Source organism: Dipteris shenzhenensis, chromosome 28, assembly GCF_047967505.1.
Source record: "Dipteris shenzhenensis isolate YYH24624 ecotype China chromosome 28, Dip_SZ_1.0, whole genome shotgun sequence".
NCBI classification, from domain to species: Eukaryota; Viridiplantae; Streptophyta; class Polypodiopsida; order Gleicheniales; family Dipteridaceae; genus Dipteris; species Dipteris shenzhenensis.
Genome location: NC_141623.1, coordinates 17,497,483 through 17,519,824, shown reverse-complemented (window position 1 = coordinate 17,519,824; position 22,342 = coordinate 17,497,483). Strand labels below are relative to the sequence as shown.

The following is a 22,342-nucleotide window of genomic DNA, read 5'->3' as shown; positions in this document are numbered from 1 at the left end:
CCTCTCCCCTTCACCCTCCACAGCGGAAGCAGTCCTGGCAGATAATCTGTGCTTGAGAGATTTAGTTATGCAGTGCATGGAGACTTGCAGACTTCAGGGCACTGCGATTCAGTCTCTCATAGCACAAATACACACACTGACTGATCAGCTATCGACAGTTGAGAGTCATAGATCTGATCAGGACTCCCATATTCGCCAACTTCATACCAGAGATATTGATCGGGACATCCAGTTACGGACACATGCTGAGCGCATAGTGCAGCTGGAGGCACGCATTCAGGAGCATGTTGTGGCATGCGATGATTGCCTCCAGCAGCTGCATGTAGCTCCTCCAGCTAGTGCAGCAGTTGAGGAGAGGTTGGCCACACTGCAGACAGAGGTACAGAAGACCTCAGAGTGGGTGGACGTTGTGCGTAGAGCCCCACAGGCCCAGTAGACCACAGTCTCTGAGACTATTGCCGAGAGTCAGCGGCGAGCTCAGAAGGCCCTCAACATCCGCATCCGCGGAGTTGAGCGATCAGATACGAGATCAGTCATGGATCAGGCGACAGATTTCATATCTGGGACACTCGGAGTTCAGGATCATGGCATAGTAGCTGCATATCGAGTGGGCCGGGATCCAGCACGGCACCAGCCACTTATCATCAGATTCAGAGATGCTGAGGCCCGTCTCGCAGTATTACGAAGGAGATCCAGATTGAGGGACCATCCACAGATTCACATGGATGAGGACCTTACAGCTCTTCAGTGGGAGGAGCATAGACGTCTCATTGCACAGAGGGATGTTGCCCGTCGTGAGGGCAAGTGGGCCGTGATCAGAGAGGGCAGACTTTTGATAGGAGCTATGCGATCTAGACCGGCTGGAGCCCACAGTTGACGACACGAGGCCTATGGGACACGTAGTCTGCCAGATAGCTTGAGTTTCGCAGTTTGGAACTGTAATGGTTCCCTCACAGCTCAGCCTGGCAGCTTACGAGAGGCCTTTTTTGATCAGGACATCGTCTCCTTTACAGAGACCCATGAGAGCCCAGAGAGAGGCTTGCCATAGGTGACAGGGTATGCTTGGGAGTCTGTCTTTCGCACTAGACGATCAGGAGAAGTCAGAGGATCTGGCGGTGTGGCAGTTCTTTATAGAGAGCATCTCAGATCGATACTCACAGTCATGAGGAGAGACCATCGGGCCAGATATCTTTGGGTACAGATCAGGAGACCCCCCTTGAGAGACTTGTTTATTGCAGTATGCTACTTTCCCCCGAGACAGTCTCGTTATGCCTCAGATGGACCAGGACAGTCACCTTTTGAGGATTTGTCAGCCGATGTATTGGAGTACTCACGCCGCGGAGAGGTCATCCTTTTAGGAGACTTCAACGCGAGGACATCAGACAGACAGGCAGAGATTTTGGACTTTGCTGAGGATCCAGTCTTAGTTCCAGCTGCCCCAGATGAGAGTTTTCCACGCTTATCTTCAGATAGAGGGGTAGAGGTGACAGATCAGGGACATCGCCTATTGGAGCTTCTCTCATCGCACGGCATGGTCATTTATAATGGACTTCGACAGTGGCCGCATTCATCCACAGCCACATGTTTTCCCTTCGCGGGTGGTGGTACGAGCGTCATTGATTACGTCTTGGGTCCCTCGACTTTAATCCCTTTTGTACATAACCTCACAGTCGACCCTTTTATGCCTTCAGTCGATCATGCACGTCTGCACTTTATTCTTACCCAGATTCCTCATGCCCCCCCTTCTAGACATCATGAGCGTCAGCCATACTATGAGGTTCATTTTTACCACCAGTTTGATGATATTTATAGCCAGCACCTGAGTGGTCTTCTCCGTCCGCACCTTCTCGATGCCCTACCCTCCACACAGGATCGGTGGGACCTTGTACATACCTCCATCATCTCGGCAGCCCACAAGTCCTTCCCCATCACTTGCCACACATCCAGTCCTCCACCAGTCGGTCTTGTGCCTTGTAATGGATGGTATGATGAGGAGTGTAAAGAACTCCGCAGGAAGCTTCGCCTTGAGACACAGGAGAAGTCTCCCCTCCTCATTGAGACCAAGAAGAGTTACAAGCGTCTGGTGCGACGCGAAAAGTGCCAATTTCTAGCCCGGAATGAGGAGGAGCTGAGAAGTTTACTTTTCAGCTGTGATTCCAAGGAATTCTGGAAGAAATTCCTTCGCTTGAAATCTCAAACTCCTCTTACAGACCCGCAGGTTTGGCTTGCCTATACTTCCACTTTATATGATATTCCAGACCAGCCACAGATCGACTTATCCCATGTGCCTAGACCCACCTCCTCTGCCTTATTCTCATCCAATAGTGTCCGAGCAACAGCTCATCGTTTGAAGACTGGGAGAGCTAAGGACCATGATGGATTGCAAGCGGAGTATGTAATCCATGGGATTGATGCCTTAGCTACAGTCCTCTCCCGTCTTTTTAACGAGTCCATTTGTACAGGTCTTCCACCTAGTTGGCTAGAAAATACTATAGTACCCATACACAAGTCGGGGGATTCTTTGGAGGCGTCGAACTACAGGACCATTATGATTGGCCATGTCATGGCCAAGATTTATGCGACCATTCTAGAAGGACATATAAATGACCATGCCGAGGCGACAGACACGAGAGCTAGAGGGCAGGCAGGATTTCGTGCAGAGCACTCGACTCTAGATCATATCTTCACACTCAGGGCTTTGATTGAGGAGGCGAAGTCACGTAAGCAACGGCTCTATTGTTGCTTCGTGGACTTCAGAAAGGCATTTGACTCTGTGCCGCGTTTCAGACTCTTCCAGCGACTTCGTGACTTGGGATTCAATGGGGAGATTCAATGGGCGATCATGGCCTTGTATGAGAGAGTCACAGGTAGAGTCAGGACACGGGCGGGGCTGTCGGGGGAAGTACGCAGTACGATAGGGGTGAAGCAGGGGTGTCCTTTGTCTCCGACACTCTTTGGTCTCTATATCGATGAGTTAGAGATGTACATACAGACGATGGGTGGTACAGGTTCTTTACTGGCAGGATCCACGATACCGATTCTCCTCTATGCAGATGACGTGGTTCTTATTTCTTCCTCCCAGCAGGGTTTACAGGCACATCTCCATGCACTCCACAGCTTTGGTCAGGACAGAGGGTTGTTTGTAAACCTTGGGAAGACCAAAGTCATGGTCTTCAACACGTCATACCAGGTTTATAGGAGAGGCGAGTTCTCTTTCACATTTGATGGGCAGGAGGTGGAGCTAGTCAGGGAGTATACATATTTGGGTGCCACATTTAGAGGTCCAGTCTTCACCATGACGCATGCAGCACGAGATAGGATCAGTAGAGGGTATGCCGCCTTGGCTCTTCTCGAGAGGCAGTGTGCACAGTCACATTTTCAGCATCCCGACACGAAGTCCTTACTTTTCGATACGCTGGTGAGACCTGCAGTCATGTATGCTAGCCCCTTTTGGGCGGGAGATCTCAGTGTTGCAGATTGGAGACGAGTAGAGAGGTTACAGATCATCATGTTCTCTAGATTGATCAGAGCGAAGCCCACGGTACCGCATCAGATTACGTTCGCAGAGTTCGGAGCTACACCCCTAGCGCTAGATGCAGCATTTCAGTCAGTTACATACTTGCATAGGATCAGGGCGCTCGGAGACTCAGCAGCAGGCAGAGCACGATTACCGTGGCTAGCACTGACATCCTCGCAGATGTTAGCGGAGAGAGGTCATACTTTTTGTTGGTACCACACACTCTCCACATGGCTCACCTCGCTGGGCTTGGATATGGATAGGCTGCCACCATTTTGATATAGCATAGATGCCCCTCGCCTCCCTCTCACTCAACATGAGCTCAACCAGGTTATCAGGGCAGATTTGTTGCAGCTACACATGTTTCGCACTTGGGTTCATCCCACGGAGCTTCCTACGAAGATGGCCACATATCGTGACCATTTTCTCAGGATTTCAGAGGATGGCTTCATCATATCCCCAGGATATATCGGCGTTCATATGTCGCACTCACTCAGGATTGCCTTGGGCCAGCTCAGGGTATCTTCCCACAGATTAGACGTTGAGGCCGGCAGGATGCGTCGTACAGCTACCGGACATAGACCCAGGCGAGAGACTAGGATATGCCCTTGTTGCACTATGGGGGAGGTGGAGACTGAGGAGCACTTTGTTTGCAGATGCCCTTTATATTATGAGATCCGTGGCAGATTTCACTGTTTATTTGGGCACGGATTTGGACCTCTCTCTCGGATTATGGAGTATGAGGATCAGTATTGCTTAGCATTGTTCATCAGGGAGATCACCAGATACAGAGAGAGATTCCTCAAAGAGCACCGTCGCATCCCTGCCAGAGACCTGGTTATTCATGAGGAGCAGGACGAGGCGCAGGACCATGAGCACAGAGATAGCCCATCTTGCCAGAGAGCACCGATGGTTCCACCCCGAGGATGTACATATGACATGATCCGGCAGCACCACAGGATGATCTTACACAGAGGCCGTACCCGTCGCTTTATTTCTAGACGACGGAGGATGATGGCAGATTTTCAGAGGAGATTGCTCCATGGAGACTTGGCACCGCCAGCAGCCCATTTGACACTTGCCCAGATCTTCACACTCATGGCAGGAGGCATGGTCGATGGCCATGACTTCCATCATTTCTTTGGATCACAGACCCCTTAGGGAAGACGATGTTCCTCATATTTCATATTTTACATTTTGTATCTAGGCATTTTTGGTACTCTATTTCATTTCATTTTGTATCTAGGATTTTTGTAGCCATTTTTGGCATCTTAGCGGTATTACGATGAGGCCACCTAGTTGGCGCATCGTTGATGATGTATTTTCCTTTCGGATGATTTTGTGTCCCATAGGCCATGTATGGCCTTCTGTGGACCTTTAATAAAATTTCTTTCTTTCTTTCTTTCTCTCTCTCTCTCTCTCGTACAGTACAGGCCGTACAGTCACCTGCTTCAGCCTCCCACCACCGCTACGCCTCAGTCTTCCTTCGTCGCACATCCCATACAACAGCAGAGCAGCCTTTCGTCCAAGTCGTCACATATCAGCAGAGCAGAGGGGGGGAGACCTAATACACCTCAAACTGGGCTGATCTCCTGGCCCAGTTTGATGGGTTAGCTTTAGCTAAGGGATCCATAGATTTGTACAGGCTACTATTATGGACTTCCCCTCTTTCCCTAAGATGAAGCAGTTCGCCACCACACCAATCAAGCCCTCGTACTCTGGCATTCCAGCCTCATCAACAACACCCAACACATATGCACTATACTTTAAGCGAAGGATTGGATCAAACCCGCAGGAGAAAATCTATTATCTACGATGATAAGACAAAAAAAGTAATAAAATACTAGCACTATGAATAATGTAGGGAGACACATAGGTGCACATAGTTAGCTAGTGATTGGTTTTTTTATGGCTCCAAAGACATCTTTTCCCAAAAAAGATGATATGATGTAAATATTTGACTATGAAATAAAATCTTTGCAGGAACTTCCTATGGGAAGTGATGAAAATGCAATATGAATGCACTCCAGAGTAATGTACCCATGTGTGACGGGATCGGTGGTTGAATGTCAAATGTAAAAGTCTTTTGTGCTTTTTCCACGTGTGGTAAATGGTCTTCTGTGCATGGAATGTTGTCATGTCAATATCTGCGTTACATCCAATGTGGTAAATGTGTGGGCATGCATCAAAATACCTCGTTTTGAAGGATGGTTGTGTGCTAGTGAAATGTGACCCCAATTGTGTCAGCAATGGTCTTGGTGCAATGTCTTTTGAGGCAAGGTAGAAGAGTGGTAAAAGGAGGCAATGATGTGGAAAATTTACATAGAGAGGTGGCTTGCATGAGGAAGCTATGATTTTACGTGGAGCCAATGTTGCAATACGTGGGGACTTGGCTCATTACGTGGGTGGCATGAAGGATTTTCCAAAAGGAGTTGATGCTGTGTTATAAAGGGGGAGCACAGATTGTAGAGAAGGGGAGAGCGGCTTTCCAGAAAACAGGAGAGAAGGTGACGACTCTGGGTTTTTGAGAAGAGAAGGAGGTGTGCGCTGATTGCACGTCGTTGGTGGTCTACGCTGCCTTCTGCGCTAATTGTGAGAGAGAGCTTTGCTTGTTTGAGGCGCTCGTACAAATCTTGCCCCCCCCTTCGCTGGAATTCTGTCGTTGGAATTTGAAGAGCTGCTAATCGCTTGTTCTTGAGGTGAATGAGAATTTGAGGAGCAGATGCCAAAGGATTGCGCAGGAGACTGCTCATACATTGAGGAGAGGTTGCTACATACGTGAAGACAACGCTGATAGGGAAGCTGCCCATGTGTGTGGACAAGGAAGGGTGAAGACCTGTTCGACTGAAGTCTGGAGGATCTTGGATGATCTGCAGGAGTTGTGGCTCATTCCTATCGCTTGTGGTACCACAGATGTGCATTGTCCCGTCTGATTGTGTCTTGTTCATCGTGTCACTTGTGCCATCTCAGTTGAGAGTCTTCCTGGTGTCTTTGTGCTTGTTTGTGGCCTGTTGACGGTATCATCTCAAGTCATAGTGGTCCAGGTACATGCTCTGGCGTTGTGCATTTGCTCTATTTCTATTGGAGCCCATATTGCTAGTCTGATCCCATAGGCAGTCCCGACCTTATCTACAAAACTAATTGAATTATGGTGATTGCTGGTGGTTGTTTTTTTCTCCTTTTGCTTTCATAAACGTTACCCCTGGCTGTCTGAGGCATGACCATGCATGCTGAACATTTCCATGGAATGAAAAAGAGTTGCTTCACACCCGTCCTGTCTTCAGTTGCATAGGCTCTTCACTAGGTTCCCTACCACTTTTCTTTCATCAACAGCACGAAGTAAGAGAGCTCAGGCTTATGGTAGCAGCTCTTGGGAAGAAAGTGAAGGAGATGGAAAATAATGGTAAGCAAGAGATCATTGCTGAAGTTCTATAAAAATGCAGCTCATCTCCACCAGCACCAACACTTGTCTCCACGGTCGAAGAGACGATCACCACTCAGGTCAACTCAGCAAAGAAAGAGATGGCCATTATAGCCAACAACAAAATCAACAAAGCAGATCTTTATACAGAGGTAAAAGAGCAAGGAAACATAGCAAAAAATAAGAAATATTGCGTATTGGAGGCTGCTAGAGGATTGCCTTGGCTGTCCTACTGGCAATTTTACTGAGGGATACATAGAAGAAGAAAAGCTCATGTGTCTCAAGAAGGAGATACCACAAATAGAATGGGATGAAACTGACATCAGTTGTATCTCTCAAAAGGGAACACAAGTACAAGTTTATTTCACAGAGAGGGCAGGAAGAACCAAGATTCTCCGACAAACAAACAAGCTGAAAGGTACACGGGTATGGATATCTAAGGAGCTCACTCCGACTCAGCTTAAACAAAGGAATGTTGAACTTGCTAAAATGAAGGATGCATGCAAAGCTGGAAAATGGGCAGTCTATCGTGATGGACAAGCCTTGATTCGTGATTTCAAATCTAAACCCAAAGACTCTCAATCTTAAACTGATGTTATTCAAGCCGTTTTTCTAAGATAGAATTAGAAGTTAGTTATGAATCTAAATAATTGGGGCTGAGTTGCCTCGAGCACTCCCTCAACTCTCTGGATATCCAGATGTATTTGCAACTTTTTTGGTGTTTACCTTGTCCCATAGACCCATGAGGTCTCCCACGGACGTTAGTAGATCTTTCTTTCTTTCTTTCTTTCTTTCTTTCTTTCTTTCTATCTGAGCTCGCTAACTGGCGGCGACCCTAGTGGAAAATATCTCCAGTAGCAAAATAGTGATGCACAAAGGAGATTGGCGTAGGAGAACCAATGGCAAGCGAGCTATAGATAGGAGAGGCAAAGGTAGTGGTGGCTATTGCTATAGATCTCCTCCAACACGCAGGTGACAATCTATGTATTCCTACGCAGCTAAGCATTGAACGGTCTTCAATGCAACAACTGAGGTGAGCTCAAGGCTGAGAGCAGAGGCTGAGTGCGTGGGGGCAGCAGGGAAGTAAGCTCTGATACCATTGTTAATTGGAGAGCAAGGAGGACGAAACAGCTCAGCAAAAAACAATGATGAGTGAAAGTACAAAGTATAGCCATATGCTATGTGGTCTCTTAGGACTAAGTGTCCTAACCCTAGATAGGACTAACATTATTAGCAATCCTAAAAGGTCTAAATCTACCCTAGATAGGACTAATAGTATAGCAATCCTAAAAGGACGAAATCTACCCTACCGGCTCATACCAGGGAAAATGTGGCAACAAACGTCACCCCCAAGCCAGGCAAGTCTAGACCTCATTGAAAGTAGAGCTACCATACAGTAAGTCTTCCATACCATTAAGGCACACCCAAGGATGCCCTGGCATGAAGCAATCCTTGAGGGTTCATAGATTCACATCCAAGTGCACGCACTATCTCCCCTACTAATTAGACCTACTCCTTGTTTACATAACCTTTGCCCTTGGCTATATTTAGCAAAACTTCAAAGCAAACCTAACTAATTTCCCACTTGACATCTGTCCCTTGAGTCTATTAACCCGAACCGACACTCAAACTAATCCTTAAGCTTTCATGTAGGCCTAGTTAGGCACAAAATAGCTTTAGTTGTTTGGAATGCAAGATACAGCCCCCTCATAGAATATTTGTCCTCAAAAAGAATATTTTCTTTAGATGACAAGCAATCTCCCATGTGGCATCATTCTCTTATGTTCAATCCCACTTGAGCGAACCATTTGTGGAAAGTATTCCTCTTAGAATACTTGGTTCTTTGATCTAAAATGACAGCATTCAAGCAAAACATAATTGGGTAAGCCTCAAGCTGAATTATTGCCTAATATTAGTGCCTCGTTTGGAAGAAGAACATCGTGCTCACCAAGACTTTCTTTTAGACGGCCCACATGGAACATAGGATGGGCCTTCACTCTCGTTGGAAGTTCCAAATCATACGCAACATTAGTTATCTTCTTTGTGACCCTATGACATCCACAATGTTGCAATATTCTTAGAAATATTTGGCACCTTTAGATGCACCCACATGCCTTTCTCAAAAACTCTCGGTGATTTTGCATAAAAATGTTCTCTATCCTAAGCTGTCTTAATGTTTTCCTAAGCATACCCCAGCATTTCTTGCATGTCTTGCAATAAATCAACTGCTTCCTAAACTTTCCACTTCTCAAGCTTTGTGGAAAAAGGTGAGTTAGGCTGGTACGTGTACGTATGTGATTCTTTGTAAATCAGTCCTTTCTTAATGAATGCATAATTACTCATAAAGAAACATATGGCATGCCATTTAAATTCAAGTTGTATTTAAACATCCATGCTAATTGTGTCTTTTAAAAGGAAGCTCACGCTTGAGACTAGGTCTCCCTACCATGCAGCTTGGACCAATTTTGACCAAAAAAAGGATCAGAGGGAGAATTCACGGCACAAGATGGAGCAGCCCCATTGCACAGCTTGTATATCCTTGGAACTTCAAGAAGCCTTGGGATTTTAACTCAGGACAAGACAAGGAAAGTTGCAAAGAGCATCACATGTGGCAACCACAAGGGCCATGCCTTCCCTAGGATGGAAAACCCAAAATCATAAACATCAAAAACGACCCATGAATAGCAGTTGAATAATGTAACTCTTCAAATGTCATCAGAGAGGATTTCACACCTCGTAATGATAAAAGGATGCAGCCATACATTGCAATATTTCCTAGCTTCCAAGTAACAACATATCATCAATTACCACCACATCGCCAAGTCTCACCAACCACTACTAGCTACTCTGCTCATGGTTTATTTGATTAGTTATAACCATTGCTGTCTCCTTAAAGGCTTGTTGTTGTTACTAGAGTCTTCCTTTTAGTGACCACCTTTTCGCACACTATGCCAATCACCCCTCAGGGGTGGTTGTCCATAAATGTCCTCTTTCTTTGCCCCTCCTTGCTCAGGCTCCACCAACCAATCCCTTCCATGCAGAATCTAGAGCTGACTCAGTAACATATCAAGAAGCCTTTCAACAATATAGGAACAAAGGGAATCCTCCACAACCAATCCCTTCCATGCAGAATCTAGAGCTGACTCAGTAACATATCAAGAAGCCTTTCAACAATATAGGAACAAAGGGAATCCTCCACTGAAATTGAATTGAGCACATACCATCATCTCACATTGCTATGCAAATGTTGTTAAGGTTCTTCCTTGAGAGGTTCTAGTAGATGCAAACCCCAATCCTACCTAGGGATTGCTGACCTCTTGACCGATTTTCAAGCCTTTACTCCAGCACATGGAGGACCCTCTGGGAAATTTAGCCAACACATCCAAGCCATCACTAAGAAAGAGGGTAAGTCCCAAGAGATGTGTACCACATAGGGCAGAACACTACATGCCTTTGAGCTTGTTTAAAGAGCTTTTGGTTTCTACCACCAATAGCAGATGCCACAATATAGAAAGACAAATCATGTCATTTAGTTGGGTGTTAACAGCTTTGTTTCAACATCACATCACTACCCATTTTGTGTATGCCAGGGGCAACTTTTTTTTGTAAACACTTTAAGAAAATTATCTTCTTAAGGGCACTAGGATAATTAGTCTTTTTCAGGGTTTAAAGTGGATTTTATATGATCCTATTCATTCCTACAAATTTACACATTCACTTTCACACTCTATTATCACAGTTTCTTCACTTGACAATGACTATGAATTCTTTTTTGTAATACTACTCACAAAGGCTTTTTCTGTCAAGTTTGAATTGGCTAGAAGGAAATGATAAAAATACCAACTAGTGCTACCTGTAGGAGCAAAGTTGAATACCCGTAAAAGAACACTAAGCAGTGCCAAGACAGTGAATGCCATGCTTGCTGACAATTTTCCATGTATCACAGCATACGTCCCATAAATAATCATCGTGGCCAAAGGAATAACTCCGTCCTGCATTTAGATTCCATTGCATATTGACTACTATAGTTTTTGCACATAAAAATGTATTAAAAGCGAAAACATCACAGAAAGATACAGTTTTCATGGATATCAGCTTGTTTTTGCCTAGCTAAATTAGGCCATGGCATCTAAACATCAAATATTGAAACAGAACAAAAGTAGACTAGAATAGACCAAACATCAGTGTAGCGTTCATGGCTACATTTTGAATATTTCAGAACCTTGAAAGTGGATGTTGAGAACTTGAGGAATGCAGCTCTTCTGATCCAGTTGAGCTCATTTTTCCGGATTTCTTCAATGTATTTAAGAAATGGAGCAGTCCAACCATTGTATTTCACTGTTTTTATCCCAGCCAAAATCTCTCCTAACAATCTTATACGTGAATCTGTGTACTGAATAGCCCTTCTTCGAAAACTTCCTACAGCCCACCCCATCCACACCTGAAAAAACAGACTTTGCATTACCATTCCCAAAAACTCTGAGCAAGAGCTGAAGGGTGGGCCATACTCTTTTCTAAATTCCATTGCTGATCAGGCTGAACTAACTTACCGGCAATGGCTGCAATAGAACAACCAAGATGACACCTGGCACAGCTGGGATGCCTGCCTCTGCAATTGTAAGACTACCAATGGCAATGATCTCAACAAGGGCAAACCACACTGCATAGCAGATAATAAACCTCAAAAAACTATGCGCAGAATGTCATGTTTACAAACTTTGTAAGCAAACAGACCTGAAGACATGAAGCATGCTCGCATTTTTTATTTCCATTTTTACTTATTTTCTTTAAACAAAAGAACCTTCTATTAATGCTTCAGGGAAAACCAACAATACGAATCAGCTATCAATCACTGAATGTGGAAGAAAGTAAAAAAGAAGCGTTGGCTGTTGTCCAGCCTGCTTCTAGAGAACCCAGCTCACTACCTAGGGTATCTCAAAAGCAAGGGCCAACAACCAGAGTGGTGGACTATACAACCAACGAATGCCTTGATCCATGAATGTGTAGAATACACCTGCAGGCCAAGCCTTGTAGAAACATGCATGCATTTTGGCGGCGATGATCTGAGAACCTATTGCTCACTCCATGTGGCACACAATATATAGATAGTGTTCTGCCAAATGGCAACGAGGGTGGTTGCTAGAGTTACCTACTGGCCCCCCATCACCAAACTTAAAAACGGGAGGTTCCAAGCAGTAATGCTGGACACTATCTCGTAAATACTATCCTCGAGTGAGGGTACATGCAACTGACGGGATGAAGGGATCGAGTCATGCACCTCCTTCCAGAAGATCCTCTGTCCCACAATCTTGTAGACTGGTGAGACCATCCCGATCGAGTAGGCATGATGCCCCGCTATCAACCACGCTACCTTTGTAACAGGGAGATTGCCTAACTCTCTTTCCTGCTCACTACAACCTGAACTGATAAAATAATGCACTCAAAGAAAACGTGGAACTATGGAGTAAGTGTGAGAGTCCGAGGGAGATGTAATGGGCCTCTGATGAAGAAAAGACTAAAATAATGTCTTGCCCAAAGGGATGGAGGGGATGAGCCCTCACTACAAAAGAGGAATGAAAATACTGTGTAGATGGACTGAACCCTCCCTGCTGAACTGAGTGATGATGGAAGGAGGGGACTGCTCTGATGTAGAACCCTAACTGCTGCTGTCTGGACTGAGCCGGGACTAAAGAGGAACCTGTATGTGCCAAGAATGGGGCAGATCTGTTGCTGACTATTCTAGGTCTGGATTGCTGGTTAATTTAGCCCCAAACTGCTCTGAAGATAGGATGAAGAATGAGGCCAACGGGGCTGCCTTATATAAGCTTTTAGGGTAGATTGATGACCTGTCAATCATTGGGCCTGGTGAACACCAACCGTTGACTAGGTCGGTCAAAAGTCAACACATTGACTTATTTCAAAAGTCAACTTTGCAATTTTTGGCATGTGTTGTTTCGAGGCTGCTTGGCCATATTTGATGGCATTGCAGCCTGCAGACAGCCTGCCACAGGTTGTTGGATGCCCGCGATATCCCATTCTGCTAAAATTAGAACTAGGGTATAAAAAAGGCCTTTCAATATGTTGAAAGGAGGTCTTTGACTGTGGTATACCTGGCTTGTGCATCCTAATCTGGTGAAACTGAATACCTGGTTCATAAATCCTTATTTGACAGAATTGAATCCCAAGGTCTTCCGCTGTCTTCTAGTAAGGATACTTGCTGCGGGCTAATAATCCAGGAAGATGCTCAACGTGATTCTTCTCCAGTCGTATTATTGATAGGGACAGAAGGAGACTTGCCGTGAGGGAAACATCCTCATCTTGCTATAGTACTACGTTCTACTGAGGGATCCTGGCTCGAGCCCTCTAAACTATTGAGATCAAAAGTCAATGTGAATATACCTGAGCCAAGAGATGAACTTTGACCCATAGGCTGGGATTTTGATATACAAGCCCTGATTCTGATAATCAGTTCGAACTTCAAATTGGTACCACCATCGTGTCCCCAAGATGATATCTATTGCCTGAGTAGGTGCGACTTTGAGTGGCCAATTGTCTACCCACCCTGAGATCTTTAGAGTGGCTGAGGTGACTTCCAAGTTGCTCTGCCACAAGCAGCTCTACACTAAGATGCATTGTACACACATTTACTCTTAAGTTATGTCCCTGTATGTCATGACCCCATCGCGCGCCCTAGTCGACTACATATCAATCTCATCATCATCATCATCACCAACATCGTCAACATCATCAGGGCATCAGGATGGATGAGTCAATGGAGGCATGAACGCGGCAATAGAGTGCTGTCGGTTGCTCACGGGTGTGGCCTTGTGACGTCTCCTGGTCATAACTATGCGCCTAACAAGGGCTACAGTAACCCATGTCGACCGGGCTCCGACTCTGAACAAGGAGGGGATATACCCAAGTGTAATCTGTGCGTCAACCCTCTGTCTGAGCTGTCGAGTCGCCAGCTCTGGATCACGATCATGTCAAGGTCTCGGCCCATGGGGGTCCATGTGATCCATGTAATCTAGCAGATAAACTTTGTGATGGAGCTCTGAGAGGTATCTGCCAAGGAAGACTGCTCTCGTATCTATGATTGAAGTAGCCTCTCACGGTGCCTGACTGCCTTATGACTGAAAGCCGCCAAGCATCTCTGGTCTGGATAGGAGAGGAACCGGGACAAAACCCCAGAGCTATCTCTGAAGAGGCAGTAGAAATGCCCTCGGATTTCATAGTAAACAAGACACCTAAAGATGAAATGCTCCTCCGTCTCAACCTCCTATATATCACACAATGTGCATATGCGCCTCTCCTTGGGTAGGCCCTCTACTCTACCGCTCTCGATACGAAGTCTATGTGAAGAGACCCGCAACTGCCCAATAAAGATCCTCAGTGAGTGGGGTAAGTGGATCTGCATGTATCCTGAAGGGTCAATGAACACCTCCTCTATGATATGCAAGCAGTGATCCCTGTAAAAGCTTCACTTCACTGGAAGCTCACTCAGTCCCAAACAGGTCCAAAATGTGTGTAGTTGTAAGAGATCCTCATGGATGACCTAGTTGACCTCATGTGATAGGAGGGGAGAGAATGAAACGTCCATACTGTACTTGAAGGGAGGGAGTCTATCCATGTGGAGCCCTAGTCGCTCAAACCATCTCTTTGTGCGTGCAAACCAACATCTCTGGTCTCCTCTTGCTGAGAGAGCCATAGAGAAGGACAGTGCTAACCATGGTAGCCTGCTACGCCCAGAAGTGTAATCCCCATACTCCCTGACTCGGTACAGATACGTGATCACTTGAAATGTAGCATCTAGTTGTAATGGCGATGACCCGAACTCAACCTGAATGATCTGGTGAGGGACGGATGGCTTATCCCAGATCATCCGTGATAGCATGAGAACCTGAAGCCACTCTACACGGGGAGAGGGGGGGCCTATATATAGCCCCTCACCCTCCTCCAGTCGGCTGCCCTATGATGGTCGAGTCACTTCCCTCCAGGGCCGACTCAACTACTAGGGGACCCGACTCCCCTCTGCTTTCTATAAGGGCTGCTCATAGCCTCACAATGAGCTAACACCCACCTGCCTATAGGGCCAACTAGCAACCACTGGTGGGACCGACCCCCTGCCCTTTATGGGCCGCCCTGCCCTGATCTGCCCTATGATGGACTGGACACACAGCCCTATGAGGGCCCACCTCCTACCCAAGCAAGTCGACCAGGCAGCCTAGGTGGCCGACCAACACGTCAGCCCACCTCTGCCCATAAGTAGCCTACCAGGGGTGGGACTGCATCCCCAAAGGGTGGCCATACAAGCCCCCCACATAGGCCTAACCAAGGCACCTCAAGAGGAACTGCCACGCAGGATATAGATAAGGCCCCATACATGGCAAGACATACCCGCCTCAGATTTGCCTGGGTATACCTGCTCCCAGGGCAACGGATCAGCTGGGATCTGCCACATTGGCCTATCCTACACTACATGGGGCGGACACACCCACAACAAGGCCCTCTCTCTGTACCCTATCCTAATCTCACGGGGGCGGGCAGACCCACAAGCACTGGTCCTCTCTCTCTATGGTGACATGTTGACCCCCAACATCCCTCTCAGCTCATAGGTGGAACATTGGAACAACTGGAGGAATCCATCGTTTGCTGAACTGCCACAGGTACTGTCGAAGAAGCACCTCTTGAACCACCTCAACACGATCACTGGAACCCTGATACTATTACTTCCAAGCCACAGGTGCTAGATACACTCCACTGATCCGATACTAGTACACTAAGTCATTTGGTACAACAATCCCACTGCTAGTATTGGTACATCACTCCAACAAAAGGTACTAGAACAATAATCAAACTGATACTGCCCCCAATGCAAGGTCTGTTGACCTTGCATCCAGAGTTGTGGTTGTGAACCAGGTATTATTGGCCACAACCTGGTTCGTTTGCTCTTGTTGGTGCAGGTCTAGAGGTTGTATCGCTCAGCTCATGAGACCTATCAAGAACTTTTTGGAGCGGTTTAGATGGCACCTCAAATGTTGTAGCCAAGGTGGCTTGGGAGACCCTCATTCTCCCCTCAGGAGAAGGAGGTCTCAATATTATTGACCCGAACTTGCAGTGTATGGCCTTGCTCTGCAAGTTCGTAGTACGTGGATTGATGCCTGGACAGGAGCCCTGGAAATATTTTTTCTCATGCAGCATTCATTCTTGTACTCCATCTCATGGGGGAGATTGGATGGACAGCATCAGATGGATCTTTACTTCAGCCCATCTCAAATCTTCCCCTTCCCCTCTCATGGCTGCTATTCTGAAAGCTTGGGGCAGCTTCAGAAACACTCTTCGCAGAGTTCCACCTACCTCTTGTGAAGAAATTCACAGGCAGCTAGTCATGTGGAATGACTCGATTTTGGATGACCATGGCAGGCCACTTGGAGTGTCACACTATATGCAGTGGTCTAGATGAGAGAGGGAACCTGCTTCTGCAGTAGGCACCTGGCAAGACTTGAGGAGACTTCTAGAGGATCAGAGACTTTTAGCAGTTGGCCACCTCAAAGGGAGTGCAGTCAGGATACAGTAGATAGAGGCAACCATTCCGCCAAAGTGGATTGACACAGATGACATGCTTATCACAGAGTCCACTTGGTGGGGAGCATTCTCAGGGACGGGCATTCCGTTACAGATTATTGCCCTGCAGGATGCACATGAGGATACCCTAGTCTTTGATGTTCAGCGGGAGGCAGACTTACCAGATCTGCTGATTGTTAGAAACTCACTGTGCCCACCTGTGAGCCCCCGATTTGAGGGGACAAGGGGCAGTGAGAGGTAGGAGGGCTGGAGAGAGAGAGACTCAGGTCGGCATCATAGGCAACCAGCACACGGGCTGGTTGCAGCCTGCAACAGCAGGTAAAACAGGGCTTTAGGCCTCACATGGAGGCTCCTGCAGCAGCGCAGACTGGCTGCACAGGGCACCCTTATATAGGGGCCTGTGGCAGGCCAAGTCGGCCCAACCAGGGCCACCGACCAGGGCTAACCCTGGTCGGTTTTCTAGGGCCCATGTGGTCGGCCACTAGACAGGGTACCGACCCTGCTGGTCGGTCAACTCAAGGGGCCTGGGCAGTGCCTATAAAAGGCCTACTCCTCCATTCATTCCACTATCCAGTGCAAGACTGAAAGCCCCTCTCCAAGGCTGTGTTCAGCACTCAGATCTGGAGCAGGTTGTGAGAGAGAGTCCATCAGTTTTCTCCAGCAGTTTGCTGTGTTTTGTACCCTTGGAGATATTTTTCTGCCCACCATCTGGTGGATGAATATACTCTCTTTCTCTCTCCGTCCATATTTATTTCTGAGTGAGGGTTTGTTGCATCTATGATCATCTATCTGAGTTGAGTGTGTGTAAGAGTTGAAGAGATCTTGGGTGGAGGTTTGAGTGATTCATTCCCTCTTGATTTTTAACATGGTATCAAAGCCATAGGCTCTCAACTCTTCTTCATCAAAGCACTCTCTGAAGGAAGGAGTCCCTTGGTAGAAAGGCGATTCTCTTTTCAGCTCAGGCTAGCACGGGAGGTCAGTACATCTTTTTTTGCTTCAGTTTTTCAGTTTGCTATTCACCGAGATGGATCAGCGTTCAGAAGCCTCTACACCCACTGCTCGTCCTTCCTCCTTCTCCAGTCATCTTCCTTCTTCATTTATTCCCAATTTTGGTGAAGCTGGAAAGCTCGATGGGACGAACTATCCAATCTAGAAAGTCAAGATCCGAAGCCATCTGTTGGCACGGAAGCTGTGGAAGATAGTGAGTGGGATTGAGGAGAAGCCGGAGGACATTGTGGACAAAAGAAGTGAAGTTTTAGTTGAAGCAGATGCGGATGAACTCAGTGCATGGGAGGAGAGGGATGCTCAAGCCTTAGCAATGCTAATTGGCACGATAGCAAATGCTGTGATTCCTCATATCCAATTGGCAGAGACGTCTTCAGAGGCGTGGGCCATACTGAAGGAAAAGAGGGTTGGTATGTTGACAGCGGTGCTTCAAAGCACATGTCTAACAGAAAGACTTGGTTCAAAACCATGGAAAGTACACACCCGGATTCCAAAGTTTCTGTCGGGGATAGCCAGATGTGTCTTGTGAAGGGCATCGGTAGCATTCCTTTCATTACAACTGCGGGTGAGGAGAAGGATATCTCTGGAGTACTTTATGTACCCAACCTTTGCAAGAACTTACTGTCTGTAAGTCAGATGGACAAAAACAACATGGCAGTTCTCTTTCAAGGTGGCAAGGTCACCGTGACATCCAAAGCAAATGGACAGATGGTGGCTCAAGGAGTTGAAGAGAACGGACTGTACCGCCTCAATGCAATGTTGGTTCATGAAGACAATGGAAAGTCCAAACTTTGGCATGAGTGCTTCGGTCATGTCAGCTATGGAATCTTGGCTGAAATGTCAAAGTCGAAGATGGTGGATGGACTTCCACCAATTACAGGCAAGGATGGTGTCTGTAGGGCTTGTCTAGAAGGCAAGCAGCATAGGGACAAGTTCCCACAAGAGGCCTCGTTTCGGGCCAGCAAACCTCTTGAGTTGGTTCATGCCGACATTTGTGGCCCAATGTCTACAGCATCGTGGGCAGGATCCAGGTACTCACTTCTCTTTGTGGATGATTTCAGTAGAATGACCTGGGTGTATTGCTTGGCCAAAAAGTCACAGGCTTTCGAGAAGTTCAAGGACTGGAAGGTCAGAGTTGAAAAGGAGATAGGCGAGGATGTCAAGACGTTCCGTACAGACAGGGGGGGAGAATTCACCTCAAATGAGTTCAACACATTTTGTCGCAAGCATGGGATCAAGCGACAACTCACCACAGCACATACTTCTCAGCAAAACGGGGTAGCGGAGAGGAAGCATAGAACCACCACTGAGACAGGGCTTGCTATGCTCCAAGGTAGGAACCTTTCTAAAGCCTATTGGAGTGAAGCTATCAATACAGCCGTACACATTCTCAACAAGACCAAGACGAAGGCCGTCAAGGACACTACTCCATATGAGGCATTTTATGGTAAGAAGCCCTCTATCACTCATCTTTGCATTTTTGGTTCTAATGCATGGGTGCATGTGCACAAGGAAGACAGGATCAAGCTTAATTCCCGGAGCAGAAAATGTATCTTTGTTGGGTATAGCGAAGAATCCAAGGCCTATCGACTCTTCGACCCAGTAAAGAAGCAAATCCTTATCAGTCGAGATGTTGTCTTCGAGGAAAAGGAACCTGAACCCCAGGAGGAGCCTCAGATTGAGGAGGAGAAGATTGTTCAACCCCCGAACCCACCCCGCCCCAGGTTGACCATCCAAGAGGTGGCAAAATCGGAAGCTGATGTACCACAAGGTACTGAGGAAGAGCAGGATGTTCTAGAAGCAATTCTAGTTCCTCCTCCCACTGAAAGCAGAAGAGGTTGCCCCAATGGTACTTACGGACATTGGAAGACTCTCGGGTCACCGAAATACCTCAGAGTAGCAGTGCCGGATTACGACGGTCCCAACGTTTTCAGAAGACTCCATCCGTGAATTTTGCATTGGTGGCTCAGCTTGAAGAGCCAAGGACCTTCGAGGAGGCGAAGGACCATCCAGAATGGTAGGCTGCCATGCAGGCAGAGATGGATGCTATCCTGAAGAACAATACTTGGGACTTAGTGGCCAGGCCCCTGCAACGGAAAGTCATCGGCACTAAGTGGGTATACAAACTTAAATACAAATCAAACGCCAGCTTGGATAAGTATAAAGCAAGGTTAGTGGTCAAAGGTTTTGCTCAAACTGAAGGCATGGATTTTGATGAAACTTTTGCTTCCAGAGCTCGCATGGTTACTATCCAGAAAGTGATTGCCCTTGCTACCCAATTCCAGTGGCCTATTTTTCAAATGGACGTGAAGTCCGCATTCCTTAATGGAACCCTGGAGGAGGAGGTATACGTAGAGCAGCCACCGGGCTTTCAAGATCCAGGGTCCCCATTAAAGGTCTGCAGGTTGATGAAGGCGCTATACGGGCTGAAACAGGCCCCCAGTGCTTGGTACCAAAGGATTGATGTATTCTTTCAGAAGATAGGACTAAGTCGGAGCCCTTCTGAGGCAAACCTCTACTTCTTCATTGAGAAGGGGTTGCGATTGGTACTCATCCTCTATGTTGATGATCTTATCTTGATAGGTCAAGAAGATTTCTCAGGTCAAGGAGCTACTCATGTCTGAGTTTGAGATGACTGACCTTGGGTTATTACACTACTTCCTTGGGATAGAAGTAAAGCAGGCCAAAGACAGGATCTTCATTTCACAGGAGAAATATTGCAGAGAAATTCTGAAGAGATTTCAGATGGAGGATTGCAGGACAGCAGTAACTCCCATGGAGGTCGGGCTCAAGCTAAGTGTTCACGACACATCTCAGCCGGTCGATACTCCTTTGTACCGACGATTGGTAGGAAGTTTGCTTTACCTTACCAATACTCGACCTGATATTTGTTATGCAGTTGGGCTATTATGCCAGTTCTCTGCTTCTCCAAGGAAGAGTCATTGGGATGCAGGTCTACGGGTGCTGAGGTATCTAAAGGGTACTTGCACCTACGGGATCATGTCACGATCTGTGACGTATTCCTTTCTCTATATCTTAGACTTATGGATGGTTTGATGAATGGACACTTGTGGAAGGGTATGCCCTTTCGACGGGACACTTCCTATGAGGCACAACCCTTCACAAGAGACATTCTATGGAAGAGACACTCCTATTGTAATGTACCCTCTCATCAAGAGTCACACCCTTCACAAGGGGTACACACCTCTTCATGCACATACACTTTGGAGTACACACCTTTTCATGTGTGACTCTTCACTCTCTATATAAGAGAGGCCTAATTGTATGGATGACACTACAGCTACACTACAGACACTCAAGCAATACAATTATTCCTTGTTCTCTCTGCTATTTCAGTCTCCTTTCTGTTCCTTAGCACATTTCTAGATATAGTAAATCTAGAATTTCTTACAGTGGTATCAGAGCAAATTTCGCTCCTGCCTGTAGGAAATGCCCCCCACCTTCTAGCGCCTATCTGATACATCTTTTTCTGCTAGAAGGATATCCGTGCACATTGTGCATGGAAGAGATGGAGAGAATGAGCGTAAAAATTTTTAGCGCCAACCTTGCCTAAAGTCATCAATGGCCTCTCCATCTCCCACACATCACGAGTTGATGTGAATGGACATGACAAAAATCATGTCTTTTCATGTGCTTGGGCTGTCCCAAAACCAAGGGACGCACCTTTTCCACCATCGGACACACCTTTTGATGAAGAGTTTTGACTCCTCACCCAAGGGACACACCCCATCGTGGAAAAAAGGACACACCTCTTCGTGTGGGGACACCCCTTTTGAAAACAGGGTCACACCCCTTCATGAAAAGGTACACCTATTCCAAGGGTCACACCCCTTAGAATAGGCACACCTTTTTGGCACCAAGCACCTTATAAAAGGGTACCTAGAGGGGCTAAAAAGGAAAACCCAGCCCCATACCTTAGGCCTTACCCTAGACTACCCAAGGGTTAATTAAATCCACACTTTAATTTTTGGCAACCACCCAACCTAGGCAGCCACACACAAAAATGACGATCCAAGATTGACGCCCGTACGGATTTTCGTCACGCAGGATTCGCCTCCCTTCCACGCCATACGCAGCCCCCCCCCCCCTCAGCCGGTTTGCTGCCCTGGGTTCCTGCCAGTCTTTCAGCGGCAGATCACTGCCCTTGCTGCCGCGATTCAGCCTTGGAAGCACGCAGCCAATTTTGCCACAAGCAAGCAGGCTGCCCCTTTTTCACCACCATACCTGCCTTTGCCCAGCAGCTGTTCTGCCCTCTATCGCGATTCAGACCAGCCTGAATCCTGCTGGCTTATCTCGCCACCTTAGCCTATGAAAAGCGCCCTTTTGCTGCCTTCCAATCCTGACCAGCCAGGCCCAGATCTGCTCCTCGCACCCCACCGGTACTTGTCTCTGAATTCAATGCAGGAAAAGCGTGATTGGGTCCACGAAATCTGCCTTTTCTGCACCCAGCCTCTGCCAACGCCCCTATCTGCCTCGAAAGTCTACCAGGCACCTATTACTTGTTCACACATCCACGTGGATTTGCAAGGACAGCAACATGGACCTCCGGACAGTGATTTGCAGGCCTTTTCTACGCAACTAATTGGCAGATTAAATCTATGCCAGGTGGATTCTTTCCATTCTATTTCTAAGGATTCTCTTTCATATTGTCATTTGACGCTTATTATCAAATTACAACAAATGAAAGCCGCTTCCTTAAAGCATGGAAACCCCTGGTAATTCACCCGTCCCTTCAAGGACACCTCAAGCATCATCTACCACAATATATTGTGTTCAGATTGCACAACCAGCCC

General features: G+C 46.9%; 1 protein-coding gene across 3 annotated transcripts in view; it reads right to left on the bottom strand.

The window, feature by feature from the left end:
* LOC147883261 (uncharacterized) overlaps positions 1 to 22,342 on the bottom strand; it is a 98,411-nt gene that overhangs the window by 53,795 nt on the left and 22,274 nt on the right. For all 3 annotated transcript variants that reach the window (XM_087400023.1, XM_087400024.1, XM_087400026.1), the window contains 3 exons: positions 11,489 to 11,598; positions 11,161 to 11,379; positions 10,792 to 10,930 (listed from right to left, as the gene is read on the bottom strand). In XM_087400023.1, coding sequence (XP_087256149.1) covers positions 10,792 to 10,930; positions 11,161 to 11,379; positions 11,489 to 11,598 — 468 coding nt within the window. The remainder of the gene's footprint in view (positions 1 to 10,791; positions 10,931 to 11,160; positions 11,380 to 11,488; positions 11,599 to 22,342) is intronic.